At 40.9% G+C, this 15,247-nt stretch overlaps 1 protein-coding gene and 1 pseudogene across 4 annotated transcripts in view; one reads left to right on the forward strand and one right to left on the reverse strand.

Annotated features, from left to right (window-relative positions):
• ANTXR2 (anthrax toxin receptor 2) overlaps positions 1-7,391 on the reverse strand; it is a 163,367-nt gene extending 155,976 nt beyond the window's left edge. For 2 of the 4 annotated variants that reach the window (XM_011966228.1, XM_011966230.1), the window contains exons 1-3: positions 6,313-7,236; positions 5,505-5,576; positions 3,352-3,423 (exon numbers count right to left, since the gene is read on the reverse strand). In XM_011966228.1, the coding sequence (XP_011821618.1) occupies positions 3,352-3,423; positions 5,505-5,576; positions 6,313-6,464 (296 nt within the window). In that variant the 5' untranslated portion in view covers positions 6,465-7,236. Of the gene's footprint in view, positions 1-3,351; positions 3,424-5,504; positions 5,577-6,312; positions 7,243-7,313 lie in introns of those variants that run through there. The other 2 variants (XM_011966229.1, XM_011966227.1) reach the window with 2 other exon arrangements.
• Positions 7,392-13,353: 5,962 nt separating this feature from the next.
• On the forward strand, positions 13,354-15,020 carry LOC105529144 (annotated as a pseudogene).
• Positions 15,021-15,247: the final 227 nt, after the last annotated feature.

Consider the following 15,247-nt stretch of genomic DNA (forward strand, 5'->3'; position numbering starts at 1 on the left):
ACATGAAGAGCTACCTATTTACCAAGACTGTGAAGAATTATGAGTGCTAGAAACAAAATTGTGAAACCTGCAGTGCTTAACCTTTGGTTTTCTTTGCTTAACCTTTGCTTTCCTCACACACTCTGATCTATTTGTGAGGGTAATACATGACATCAAGATATTAATAGTTTGTATGTAGAATTCCAATTTCTAGGCTTTGAAACAAAGATTCACAATAGTTGTGGAAACATCTGTTTACTGATCTGCATATAACATGCAAATTGTTTCTTCACACTTAGAAGTGTGTAATGGAAGAAAAGTGACCCTATATCCAAATATAGAGGACCATAGAATCTTGAGAAGTTACTGATTTAATTAAATAAAATTAGTAAAACAGCAATATAGAAGAAGAAAATAATGTCCTTTATTGGAGGTTGTTCTATGCTATAGAAAGTAACTTTATATGCATTATCTTATTTTGATCTTCACAATAACTCTAAGAAAACATGGCAGATTTTATGTCCTGCATTTCATGGACATAAAAACTGATACACTGATATACAATTTGCCCCAAGTTTACAAATCAGTCAGTGGCAAACTGGAACACTAGCCTAGGCATTCTCAGTGTTATTTTCTGCCACCCCAAACTAGTTAAAAATGCCACAAATAGCGAAATTTATTAAAACTTCAAGTTTTTATATTTAGGAAGAGACGGAGGAACCAACTATGTATAAAACAATTTGCAAATAGTGTTATTAAAATTCCTCTTGGAATATTATAAATCCTTTTAAGCAGGGCAATATTTTCTTTATGTAAGCATGATTCTTGTCTGATCATTAAAATACTGTATACTGCCTAGCTCCAGATGATAATAATAGTGATAAAGCCCTTATCTCTTGAAAACTTATATACGAGACTCTGTTCTAAATACTTCACATTCATCAACCTTCATACATGTAACAATTTTATGGGGTAGGTATTACTAGCATCATCTTCATCATTGCCGTCATTACATAGATGGAAAAACAAGAGGCATACAGAGGTTAAGCAACTTGTCCTTAACCATTTGGCTAGTAAATTGGAAAGCCAGGATTTACATGCAGGTGGATTCGGTCTAGTGACTCTTAGCTGCAACATTATGCTGCCTCTTGAAAGAAAGGCCTCTTCTGTAACCTATTTCAGTGTCTCCCTTATTAGATTCAACCACTGATGAAAGAAAAATCACTAACGCAGGTTAAAGATTTAAACCCCTTCCATGCATGTCTAAGCAACACCAATCTGGTCACCCAGTGACCTAAACTTCATTTTCAAAGTGCTGAGGAACTGTATGCAAAGTGTCTAGCAAAGAACCTGGCACAATGTTTGCAGCTATCAATGACTGAGAGTTTCTACAAGTCTGGCATGGTGCTAAGTGTTTTTCTATATATAGGAATGCCATAAATGTTAAAATGGTTCTTTTTTTTTTTTTTCTTTGGATAGGCTGGATCCAAAGCTGTTTCTTTGGAAATTAAGCTAGGCAATGGAGAAAATTTATTTTCCTAAAGGCAAGAACTGTTAAATCACTGGGTGTAGAAAGCTGCCATACATGGGTTGTGGACTACCATGGCTCAGGCTCCTGATAAGATTCACATCCACGCAAGAAAGTAAGGAGGGCCATTATCCTCAGCAAACCAACACATGAACAGAAAACCAAACACAGCATGTTCTTGTAAGTGGGAGCTGAACAATGAGAACATATGAACACAGGGAGGGGAGCAATGCACACTGGGGCCTGTGGGGGCTGCAGGGGAGAAAGAGCATCAGGATAAATAGCTAATGCATGGGATGGGTTGATAGATGCAGTAAACCAGCATGGCACACATTTACCTATGTAACAAACCTGCATGCCCTGCACATTTTTCCCAGAACTTAAAATTAAAATAAAATTAAATTTAAAAAAAAAAGAAAGAAAGGAGAAGTATCAATGGGAAGACAAGATCCTAGGCTGCACTCAGCATCTGCAGAGAGATTTCCTCTCTAGGAAAAGGAAAACTAAAAGCACAAAGATTAAAATCTTATATGGATAATTTTCTAAATCAATTAAGTGAATTATAAACAAGCTCTCTCCCCCCGTTTCTTTAGATATCATAATATCTTTCTTGACCTTTTCAAGGGAAAATTTAATTTACAAAAAAACTGTTTTTACAGTTAACTTTTCAGAAATTCACATATTATGCAAAACAAAGTATACCAGCTTCCCTTGCTAAAACTACAGTTCGGAGAAATTTTATTTCAAAATAACAAGAAACCACTCATTCATTCATTCAACAAGAATTTATTGGCCAAAAACTAGCTTACATACTCTGTGTTAAATAAAGTAGACATAAAAATGAAGAATGAAAGCTCCCTCCCACTATGGATCCCATTCTTTAAAATATGTCAGTGAGGTGGGGTGTGGTGGCTCACACCTATAATCCCAGCACTTTGGGAGATCAAGGCAGGCAGATCTCTTGAGGTCGGGAGTTCAAGATCAGCTTGGCCAATATGGTAAAACCCCTATCTCAACTAAAAAAATATAAAAATTGGCCAGGTGTGGTGGCATGTGTCTATAATCCCGGCTACTCGGGAGGCTGAAGGATGAGAATTGCTTGAACCTGGGAGGTGGGGGCTGCAGTGAGCCAAGATAGCATCACTGCACTCCAGCCTGGGCAACAGAATGAGACTCTGTCTCAAACAATAAAAAGAACATAAAATATGTCAATGACTATTTCTAACTTGTCATTGACACTGTATGAATGACATAGAAATGGTCTTATGAAACACTGTGACATTGGTTTGGAAAAAGACACCTTTTAAAAAGCACTAAGGAGATCAGATAGATAGATAGATAATAGAGTTATATTGATATACATATTGATATATACTAAGTTCCTTTATAAAGGTGAATACATTCAGCATCAGTGGACCTCAGAAAAAGACCAGAAATCCAGGACGTCTGCTGAATCTAGGAAATTATCCAAAAGGATCCATATCTTTCTCCCCCTCAATGTTCTTCAAATTCCTGGTTGATTAATATATTATGTCTAAACAAGAAAAATGCAGAACTACTTACAGTAACAGAGAGGCCGGGGAAGGTAGGAAGTAGTGAATATACAACTAAGACAGGGATCTAGATCTCACTGCACATTCCACAGCCACTATAAATGATATTGATTTTCAGATTAACTGCTCTTTTATAGTACTCATACCTCCTTTCCCTTCTATTAGAGAACTGAATTGTCTGTGCATCTGCTCGATTCCACTGAGAGGCCTGAATCACCACTTGGAAATATCAATCACGCCTTTAAAATTCATCTCTACTAAAAGCCTGCAGTGAAACGATAATGCACTAACCTGTCTCCAGTTAATGGCAAAATAATAGTTGCTTGAGAAGAAAACACAATGAAAGATAATCTCATTTCAGGGCTGCAAAATAAGAAAGGAGGCAGTTAAAACATTTTTAAAAAGAAATACTGATACAATACAGATGTATAGTTACGGAGTTTCATTTAAAATTGGTCTCCCTGAATGGTCCAGTCTTCTTTTAAATGGCATTTCCTAAGTAAATAGACGAACTCTGCTTAACATTGTTGCATAAGTCATGTTGGATTTAGTCAATGCTTCCCAGCACTCACATACTCCTCCATGACCAATAAGGACTTGCATTTAGAAAAAGACTAACTGGAAAGATAAATTCTATGCTGATATAAAATTCTTTCATAGAAAATTCCTCTTCCCTTGGTGTTCTACAACATTTCCTTTAAAGGAGGCCAGGCCCTTCAAAGTGATTATGGTTATCAATACTTAGGGCTGGAGAGTACCCAGTTTGACTTAATGACCATAACTGTGATATGCGTCTATACAAAAGTCATCCTGAAGTAAGACTACTTAAAGAGTCATGGAGAATGTGAAAGAAACTGATAAATCACTTTCTGCTTAGGCATTTTTTATTTTCTAAGTCTCAAGCATCCTATTTTCCATTGGCAACAAGTGCCCCAGTCAGCTATTTCTTTCAAGTTTTAGGCATTTCTCTCACAGAATGGCTCTTGCTTCTCAGACACTCTCTGCAACTATTACTAAGGTCCAAAACTGAAGATATGAAACTAGAATCTATAAACTGAAAACCAGAATGCTCTCAAAGGCTTCTACATGTTATAAAAGTCAGTCTCTTCATTAGTCACCCCTTATTCACTTCCTACAATATATTGTTAGTAACTGAGCAACTAGGCTTGAGCCAGACAACTGTGTATTATAGAATTCCAACTTAAAAACCAGATCAATGAGTAAGATAAGAGCTTGCTTCTTTAAAATGTTGTAGTGATGTGATTCATTGCTTTTGATCAGAATCTACATGACACACTTTGCACATTGAAGGATTAAATTAGAAAATTTATAAACAACTGTTTGTTCTGCCTTTGACATTTAAGGATATAGGATCTTGTTTGTTTTTCTTTCCTAGACAGTTTTACCTCAGACCCTGTCCAGAAATGAGTGTTAAACTTGGCTTCTTAAGCAAGGGACTGATGATTGAACATGGACAGGCATACATTTTTATAGGGATAACTTTACTGCTGCCAATAACTGAAAGCAAGGATTGCCTAGGCCTCTACAGATTGTTTGAAGTTACTTGCAACATGACTTTCAAAATGTTTTGATCATCCAAGCCTGTTTTACAGAAAACATTTGGGCTAACAAGACTGAAAGAAGCAATATTTAATGATACAGTTCCTATTCATGTCCTTTCCATTATCTTGATAAACTTGTGTTTGCTCATTGCATTTTTTCTTTAAAAAAAAAAAAAAAAAGAAGGAAAACAACGCCTCAAAAGCCTAGTGTTCTGAGGTTATTTTTAAATCGGAGATGCCACTAATTCCTAGTTACCTCTAAATAAGAGAGTAAGCTGGATTTCATACCAGTAATGCTTTTTATAGGAGAGGAAACCAGTCTTTCCTGGTGATGCTTATTGCATATATAGAACAGTTAAATTTTAAACCAACCACACACCCACACATTGTGTAAACACAAGTCGTTGCTTTAAACACACACACAAGTGCCTTTTCTGGTAGTGGGTTATTAACACATGTTCATTTGAAGTTTTCCAACACTTTTTGTTTGTTTTAATGAGGACTTCTATAATGCTAAGAAATGTGTGGAAAGGAAAATATATTATGGATACTATTCGCATAAAATTTATTTTTTAATGTGATAAATTATGAGAAAGCATAACTGAAATTCAAAACAGATGAAAATTCAGAAAGAAAAAGACATTTGGAAGAGTATTTGAAGATGCTTCCTCGGAGTCTGAGCCAAGTTTCTGGGATCCAGATGAAATAATCCCTCAAGGATTGAAGGGCTGTCCTAATAACACCATGTGTGCAATAACGACCTTGAGGCACTTAAAAGTAACATTTCAGGAAAAGTTTTTCCCATAAAAGGTTTCAGAAAAGGGAAATTCCACACTTTGCTGTACTTCTCCACTGCCTAGAAAAGTAAAATAAGAAAGATACCTCACAAATCTCTCCGCAAGTTGCTGGACGAAATTGTAAATTTCAATCCAGTTATTTGCCACACTCCCAGACCTGAAAGATGAAATTGAACTGATCAGAGAAACAAAACACGGAACTGAAAAGTAAACATGTTGAAATGGTTCCTTCTTCAATGTCACGAACATGGGGGCACCTGGCCTCTTTGTCAAGCTAAGTAAGGGTATCTGTAGCTGAAACTTTGGTGCTACCCAGAGCGAGACTCCATCTAAAAAAAAAAAAAAAAAAAAGAAGAAGAAGTAGTAGTCCGCTCATTTTCTGGGGGCAATACCTGCCTGCTAATTGTTTATAGTGGAACCCAGCTCTTCAGAGTAAACACAGAAACCTTACTTCGCAGGAAATGCGAACCACATTGGGCATGTTAACCCTAGGCTTTTCCTGGCTCCAATGAAAGCGCTATGATTAGGATAAAACCAGGCAAACTTTAGCCTGCATACGAGCGGGGGTCGAGGAGGTGGGTAAGGACTAAGTGGCCGATGGAGCTGGCCCGCAACAGGCCACATTCCCATTTCCCAAGAGGCCCAAAGACTGGCAAACAGTAAATACCCTAACTCCCCAAAGAGCCAAGTAGCCTACGGCTCCAATCACTACCTCCCACCCCGCTGATCTCCGCCTCCGAACCGCTTGCCCTTTGGAAGAAGACAGCAACAGGGCACCCCTCCGCGGGTTTCCAACACCACTCCCCGGGGCGCGCACACGCATCTCAGCCTCAGCCCCAGCTGATCCAGTGCAGCCGTCACCAGGAGACCCTGGACGTCCCTCGCACACTCACTTGTCCAGGACGAAGTAGAGATCAAAGGCTCTTCTGCAGGAGGGCTGCTCCTGGGCGCGCAGCAGCCCCCCGGGACCGCTGAGCGCCAACAGCCACAGCCCGGGGAACAGCCAGCTCCCGAGGCTGCGGGCCCGGGACCGCTCCGCCACCATCCTGCGGCCGGGGGCCTGAGAATCCCTCCCGCTCGCAGTCTCTTCAGCTCGGGAGGGTCGCAAAGGTGCCGGGAGTCACCCGGGACGCACTCTGGGGTGGGGGGCGGCGAGCAGCTGAGGCGCCGGCGCCTGCGGCAACGGGACCCACCAGCTGACAGAGGGAGGGAGAGAGGGAGGTCCTGAGAGGACAAAGGCAGTCTCCGCCACCGCCGCAGCTGCCGCCGGAACTCTTGACGAATCCCAGTGGAAGCGCAATCCAGTCCTCCCCCTCCCGATTCCGGAGAGTTCCTGCAGACAATGCGGGCCCACGGCGACAGCTCGCGAGATAAGTTCCTCTCCGGCCTCGGGCCGAGCCTCCAGCGCCCGCCTCGGACCCGGACCTGGAGCCCACCCCGCCCGGAGGGCTGAAGTCCCCCCGCTGCCGTGCGCTTCGGGACAAGGGGTCCCTGGGACGCGGCAACGGCAGAACAAACTAGGAGTGGAGATCCTTCTCCTCCCGCTCCCTTCCTCCGGCAACCCCAACTCCCTCCGCACTCCGAAACTTTCCTCCCGGTGCTGGACTCTGGCACTGCGCTGACGGGCCGTCCCCTTTAGGGGAGGAGGCTAGCTGGCCCTGGGACTCCCGGCTGGAGAGAACCCACGCCGAGGCCAGGGGCGCGCTCGGGCCAGGTCTAGGCTGCGTGTGTCAGTGTGAGCCCGAGGACGAGGGCGGGGCCCCAGCTGAAGCCTCCGAGCTACACACGCACACTTGTGGGTTTCTGCCGAGTTGAAGATGACTAACGCTTGCCAGATTTGGGAAAAGGAAGAAAGAGTTTAGAAAAACAAAAGTTCTGTAGAAACTAGACATACCCGCATATCCTGCAGGCCTGGCCTATTTTAGCAGCTGTGCTAAAACAGCCCCTTTGCGTGGTTTACAAATCCAAGACTAAGGATTCCATGGGAGGTGACGGCCTCCTCACTCCTCACTCCACCCCACCCCCTACTACCACAAACACTCTTTATGAACTTCCTCTTTTTTTTCTAAAGAAACCTGCTTAGTTTTTGGTTTTTTTTTTTTTTTTTTCTAAAAAAAAAGCCAAGCCAAGGAAAGGCCAGAGTGGGGAGTGGGAGGGTATAGCAAGCCTCTTTGGGAGTGGAAAGTTGTACCTCAAAATATTTCAGCCCACTATCATTCCCTGCAAGCTCCAGTTTTGGAGAATTTCAGCTTTGGGCAAGCTAGGTCTCCTTTGCAAAACTTGTGCAAGCACTCAAGTTGGTGCACAAATCCTCTGTCTACTAGTTCTGCTCTCCCTCCCTCCTCTGTCTTCCCCTCACCTCCGTGACTTCCGCCCTCCCTTAGTCAAAACTGGCTTTTAGAACCTACTACCTTTTCATTTTTAACAAAATCAATGCTTTATGTAGTACTTACATATACATCTCTTCTGTTTGTTGCCGTATGTATTTAACTTTTCATTTATTATATTTGATATACAACCAGATATGTCAGCTCTTTGAAGATAAAAATCAATAACTTTAACAAAGATTCACTGAGTGCCTATTATTTGCTAGGCACTATTCCAGAAATGGAGGTTAGTGCACAGAACAAGATAACAAGCCCTTGCCTTCATGAAGCTGACAGTCTGGCTGAAGAGTGAAAGCAGACAATAAGAAATAAATACATAAGCAAGGAAAACATGTCCATATTAGAAAGGTGGCTTGCAGAAACTTAAAATATTGTGATGATAAAGAATGACTGACTCGGTGACTAACAAAAAAGACCCAGTCATTCCAAGAGCTCTAAGAGGAAACACTTGAAGTTACTGCAAAGGTCCATAGACATTAGCTTAGCATATTCAAAAAAGAAAGAAAAAACTGTGTGGCTGGAGCTTTACAGGTAAGATGATGTAAGAGAAACAGGCAAGGGCCAGATTATGTGATGCTTTGTTTACTGAGATAAGGAATTCAGATATTTTATATTGAGTGTGATAGGAGACAAACAATCCTGAGGTTCATAAATTTGGAAAGGAGAACTTCATTTCTTATAAAGGGTTACAGCTGCAGGCTGGACTTCTTGACAGGCTGGGAAGCGTAGCCTCTGGCAGAGATAAAAAGCAGGCACTCTGAGGGAGGTAAGGGTGGAACAGGAATTTATGCTGAATGAGTTGGCCAAATATACATATTCAACAGGTTATAGGAGGAACTACGAATATTCCTGAAGCAAGGAGTACATGAGCTATGCATATTTCTGAAGCAGGTGGGTTAAGTTTTCACATCAAAGTGAACATGGGACATATACAACATGCATGTTTAGTAAGCAAACATGCTTTTAAATATATAAACATGCATGTTGCCTATGTCTCATGTTCACTTTGAGGTGGAGACTTAACAATTAAATGTATTATATTTAGGCCCTGTATGTCAAAAGGTGAAACAGAAGACATAAAGGCGCTCAGTGCCACAGCCTCTGTAAACCGGCCAGAACCAGTCTGTGGTCAGTGGTCTCTTATCAGGAGAAAGTTATTAAAATCAGTCTCTTGTCCAGTCAAAGCTGTAATTATGGCTCATAGAACAGGGGTAGGTGTGGAGGATTATTTAATTAGTGTCTTGCAGCCAGTAAGATGCAATTGTTTCAATATTGGTTATCTTGAGGCCAGTGTTTGTTTAGATGCTAGAGAAAAAGAAAACCCTTGTGGCAGTTAGAATAGAGTTTATTTTTTTAAGTGTAGTGGTAGTTTGCCTGGCATGGTCTTAGGTCTTCTTTATAATTTGATGTCTTATGGACACAGAGTACATTCCGTCAGTCTTATCATCTCTATTTTAACAAAGGCAAAATGAAATGGTACCTTGGACCATCATCACTATAACAGCTAACCTGAGAGTTACGAATTGATGAAAACTTCAATATATACAGGCAGACCTCCATTTTGAAAATATGCTCACTACAAATGTCAAAGATTGAATGGAGGGTGGCTAACATCCCTTCTCACTCTTTGCCGACTTGTCACTTGGGGATGGAAATTCCACCACTATCAACTGCAACAATCTGCCACTTTTTACCTGATGGAGTGAGGAAGATACTGAGGGGCAAGGGGTTAACTAGATGGAAGATAACTTTCACTTTTGTAAGAAGGAAACATACGTTCCTTCTTTTCACTTTTGTAAGAAGGAAACTTCCGTTCATATGTTTGAAATATAATTTTCAAACAATTAAGCCCTAGAAGAAAGTCCTTAATTAGTCCTAAGACTAATTAAGAAAGTCCTAAGAAAGTCCTTAAAGCACCTTAATTCTGTCCTCCTTGGTTTCATCTTTTCTTGGGGTTTTGACATTCTGATTACTTCTGTAGCCCTCCAGTCTCCAAGTATGTGTTGCCACCTCTCATTTCACATTTGGGTCCAACCCGAATGCATAAATCTCCTTGACCTCCCATAACAGAACTGAAACAGGCTGACATTTTCAGGAAATTTCTATCAACAGCTTATTCAAGTTTGAAAGATTTTTACTCACTGCTGGTTGAAATTGGTTTCCATTTTCAACTTTAATCTTAAGATAGAATCAAAGACATTATATGCCACATCAGCATGTTATTGAATAAAATCTGGGGAAAAAAAGGTATGCTAAAAAAAAGTGACAATTAGTTTCATGTTAGAAGGAGACAGAAGGCCAAGAAATATGAGACATGATCCTAACTATTTACTCTAACCTCCTGAGGAAGTATTTTGAAACTCACATTTGTTGGTTTCCTTTATCCCTAGCTTCTTGACTAATTTCTTGCTCATCTTCTGGGACTTCCCAAGCTGTTCTAAGAATCCACCTTGTCCTAGGCTCAAACTAAAGCAAAACACCTCGAATTTAAAACTCGTTCTTCCTCAAGATTCTCAGGCCTTCTGAGAGTACCCCCACTCAGTTCTTCTTTCTTGAGTACAAGGCTAGCAGAGATTATTGACATACCAAAAAATAGTACCACTCTTTTGTTTATCTGTTTGCTTGGGTAAAGAATTCATCCCAGTCCTGAAGCATTTTTCATCTCACTGGCTTGCTCGCGTAAGATCTACAGCAAAGCAAAAAATGACCTCATCTGGCCCAGACCAATAACTAATCAAATCACTTTCATTTAATAAAAATTAATCAGAAGATCATTAATTACTGGGGCGACCAACTGTCCTAATTTGTCACAGACTGAGGGGTGTCTTCTGTCCCATGGACATGGGATTTTCCACACTACAACTAGGGCAGTCCCTGGGATAGTTCCTGGCAAGCAAAACTGTTGGTCATTCTTTTCCTAAGCAATAATGAGGGAAGGTGAAAGCAAAAGCAGACATGAAAATCTCTCCAAGCCGTGAAAAAGAACTGGTAGCAACAGCAGTACTTTCCCTTCTCCTCCATCAGTGAGAGTACTCCAGGAATTGTATCAGCTGGAGAATAGCCAGGTAAGGTTTCAAACTGACTTTTGTACCATGACAGCATGCTGGGACCCTGTTTAACTTTCAATTTGACGTCAAGAATGGGAGGGATAATGCAAATTTTTTAAGAGAGAGAGAAAGAGAGACTCTATATTGCATTATGTAGGTAAATAAATCTAAAATGTTTCTCTTTTGTCGAATTATTTGTATGTCCACTGAATTATTTGGCTTTACAATCCATGAATGCCCCCACTCTTTGAAAATTATTATTTGTATTAAATCAAACTGCTAACTCAGTGTTAGAATGTATCACCTTATTAATAAAAATGCTAATGAACCTCAAAACATTTTAAATACAGTTTAATGCAGTTAGAATAGCTTGAGATTGACACCTGATGATTTAAAGTCTTCACTAGACCCCCTATCATTGTCCTTTTTTTCCCTACCTGCAGAGCTCCGATGGACTACAAGTTAAATTACATTTAATTACTTATTTACTGGTCTTTTATTATATTTAACGAATGTTTACTGATACCTACTGTGTATCTGGTAATGTTTTAAACACAAACTGTTTCTTAAGCAGTTTGTATTTTCAATCTCCTATCGCTAATTTATTTCTGTCACCCCATACCCCAACAAATAAACAAAAAGGCAAATAAGCAACAACAATAAAAGTATTCTTTATGTGTAAAAAATTATATAATCTATATTATTTACAAGTAGACATCTTTTATGGCATGCACGACTGTAGACGTGACTCTCCTGGAAGTTGAGTACCACACTGAAAATGATTCATATTCATGTCACATGGGAAGTGATTCATTATATGATGTCTACAGTGATTCAGAGGAAGAAAATAAATTTTCACTACCTGTAAGTGATAAAGCTTATTTCAACTTTTATCAGGTATAGTCATTAAAGAACTAGATTTCCTCAATGTCTGAACTAGCTCCTGACAGTGAATAAAATGCTTTTGGAAGGTGCGATTGCGTCTAAATTAATATCTGCATGTATGACAATAGCGGGTGCTAACTAATGTTAGAGAATAATTACTAACATCGGCATTTGGGACCAAATGTGTCTCAAATTGAGTTTCTCAGAAACAGACTTGAGATTCGGAGATTTGCATGCAGGAGGTATATTGAGGCATGTAGCAAAGCCTCAACGAAGGGATGAGGGAAGCAGGAATTGTCAGAAGGAAACTTGAATCATGATGGAATTCCAAAGGAGGCTTCAGCCAACCACCAAAGGTAACTCTGGAGCTGTGATAGCCTTTCATAGTTGCCCTGAATTGAGTGAGACAAGCGAGCCAGGGTTTTGTTTCCCCTCATGGATCACTCACTAAATGTGGGTTTCCCCTCCAGAAGGGGAAGGCATAACCTTAAACAATGGCAGCTTCTTTTAGCTTGGGGCGGTTATGAGGAGAGTTGTGAGCAGTCAACAGAAAAATCCTGGCTGTGGGGAAATTAGTGTTTCAGCCCTGAAGGAGGAATCTAGGTGAGGCAACTACAGCACTTACAACTACAGCATCCAGAATATCCAAAAAAACAAAAAGCCAAGACACCTGGCAGCTAGTTTGATGAAAGTCCTATCTCATGTGCAATGTCAGACCTTCACAACGCAGCTCAGGCTTGGATTGGCATCCTCGAATGCTAAAGTCATGTAACTGCATCGCTTCTCTCATGCCCTCTACCTTAGCCTTGGAGCAGGTCAATTTCTCAATTCTCAAAGGAATTACTCTAATAGTATTCTATTCTTCCTATACCTTCTCCATACTTCAATGTAATTAATCACCTGAAGTATAAAACCAATGGTATTAATCACCTACCTAGTTACTGCAATGGAATATGGTTTCCTAACAATGGAAGGACCTCCATGATAGCATTACAACTTAGCTTTGTATCCTTACCTCGAACAAGTCTAGTCCCTTCATATGCTTGATGCTCCAGAGAAACCATGAGAGTCACTGTTCCCCTCCTATGCACAAGTATACCTTTTGGATTTACCTCGTATTGTACTCCCATTTCCCTGATACTGTGTTCTAGGTATCAAATGCTATCTCTTTCTCTTGCCTTCCATTCTCTTACTGAACAATTCAGGTCAAAAGCCATTAGGTGGGCCAAGCACTGGATGCTAGGGTGGAGCACAGCTACAGTAAAGTAGCCCAAGCAATGTGCCCAAAGCCAAGCAGGGAAAGGAGAGTGTCCCCATGGTGCAGGGAAGGACAGCCTGGCGTGAAGCATTGGAGGCTGAGAAGGGTGAAGAAAGTGTCTACCTGGGAAGGGGGCCCAGCCTGTGGAGTAGAGAAATAAGCCAGCGAGCAGATTACCTGGAGGTGGGAAGGAGGTGAGGTTTCTGACCATAATTAAGATCAGGAGAACAACACTGTCTTTGAGCTGAGTCGAAGTGGACGCTTTGAGCGGAGCTGCCCCACAGCCACTGATCCCTGCATCGTTTCCTGTGGAACCCTGAGCCGGCTTTGCAGCTTTCCTTCCTTTGCCTCATAACCATGTCTACCAACGAGAATGCTAATATACCAGCTGCCTGACTTAACAGATTCAAGAACAAGTGAAAAGACAGCACAGAAATGAGGTGTCACAGAATAGAAGTCAATGTGAAGCTGAGGAAAGCTAAGAAGGATGACCAAATGCTCAAGAGGAGAAATGCAAGCTCATTTCCTGATGCTGCTGCTTCTCTACTGGAGGAAAACCTCAAAAACCAGGGCACTATAAATTGGTCTGTTGATGACATTGTCAACAGCACAAATAGCAATAATGTGGAAAGTCAGCTCCAAGCTACTCAAGCTGCCGTGAAACTGCTTTCTAGAGAAACAGTCCCCCACAGACAACATAATCTGGGCTGGTTTGATTCCAAAATTTGTGTCCTTCTTGGGCAGAACTGATTGTAGTCCTATTCAGTTTGAATCTGCTTGGGCACTCACAAACATTGCTTCTGGGACATCAGAATAAACTAAGGCTGTGGTAGATGGAGGTGCCATCCCAGCATTCATTTCTCTGTTGGCATCTCCCCAGGCTCACATCAGTGAACAAGCAGTATGGACTCTAGGAAACACTGCAGGTGATGGTTTAGTTTTCCGAGACTTGGTTATTAAGTATGGTGCAGTTGACCCACTCTTGGTTCTTCTTGCAGTTCCCGATATGTCATCTTTAGTGTGTGGTTACTTATGTCATCTTACCTGGACACTTTCAATCGTCTGCTGCTACAATAATCCTGCACCCCTGTTAGATGCTGTTGATCAAATTTTTCCTACCTTAGTTCGGCTCCTGCATCATGATGATCCAGAAGTATTAACAGATACCTGTTCCTGTTAGATGCTGTTGATCAAATTTTTCCTACCTTAGTTCGGCTCCTGCATCATGATGATCCAGAAGCATTAGCAGATACCTGTTGGACTGCTTCCTACCTTACTGATGGTCCAAATAAATGAATTGACATGTTCTTGAAAACAGGAGTTGTGCCCCAACTTGTGAAGCTTCTAGGAGCTTCTGAATTGCCAACTGTGACTCCTGTACTAAGACCCACAAGGAATATTGTCACTGGTACAGATGAAGAGACTCAGGTTGTGATCAATGCAGGAGCACTTGCCGTCTTCCCCAGCCTGCTCATCAACCCCAAAACTAACATTCAGAAGGAAGTTACATGGACAATGTCAAACATCACAGCTGTCCATCAGGACCAGATACAGCAATTTGTGAATCATGGATTAGTCCCATTCCTCACAACATTCTCTCCAGGGCAGATTTTAAGACACAGAAGGAAGCTGTATGTGCCGTGACCAGCTATACCAGTGGTGGAACAGTTGGACAGGTTGTATACCTCATTCATTGTGGTATAATAGCACCACTGATGAACCTCTTAGCTTCCAAAGATACCAAGATTATTCTGGTTATCCTGAATGCCATTTCAAACATCTTTCAGGCTGCTGAGAAACTATGTGAAACAGAAACTTAGTATGATTGAAGAATGTGGAGGCTTAGACACATTGAAGCTCTACAAAACCATGAAAATGAGTCTGTGTATAAGGCTTTGTTAAGCTTAATTGAGAAGAATTTCTCAGTAAAGGAAGAGGAAGATCAAAATGTTGTGACAGAGACTACCTCTGAAGGCTATACCTTCCAAGTTCAGTGTGGGACTCCTGTAACCTTTAACTTTTAGATCATGTAGCTGAGGTATGTATTTGTTTTGCACTATATTTGGTATTTTGTCTTACTGTCTTTCTGCTAAGAACTCTTTTTAAATGTGGTTTCTTATTGTAGCAGTTTTTACACTGAAACTATATTTGAGCAGTTCCAACTGTACATACTGTATGAAGCTTGTCCTCTGAATGGGTTTCTTATTTCTATGTGGAATTTCATATCTTGCAGTGTCCTGTAAATAAACAT

Source organism: Mandrillus leucophaeus, unplaced genomic scaffold, assembly GCF_000951045.1.
Source record: "Mandrillus leucophaeus isolate KB7577 unplaced genomic scaffold, Mleu.le_1.0 Scaffold75, whole genome shotgun sequence".
Lineage (NCBI taxonomy): Eukaryota > Metazoa > Chordata > Mammalia > Primates > Cercopithecidae > Mandrillus > Mandrillus leucophaeus.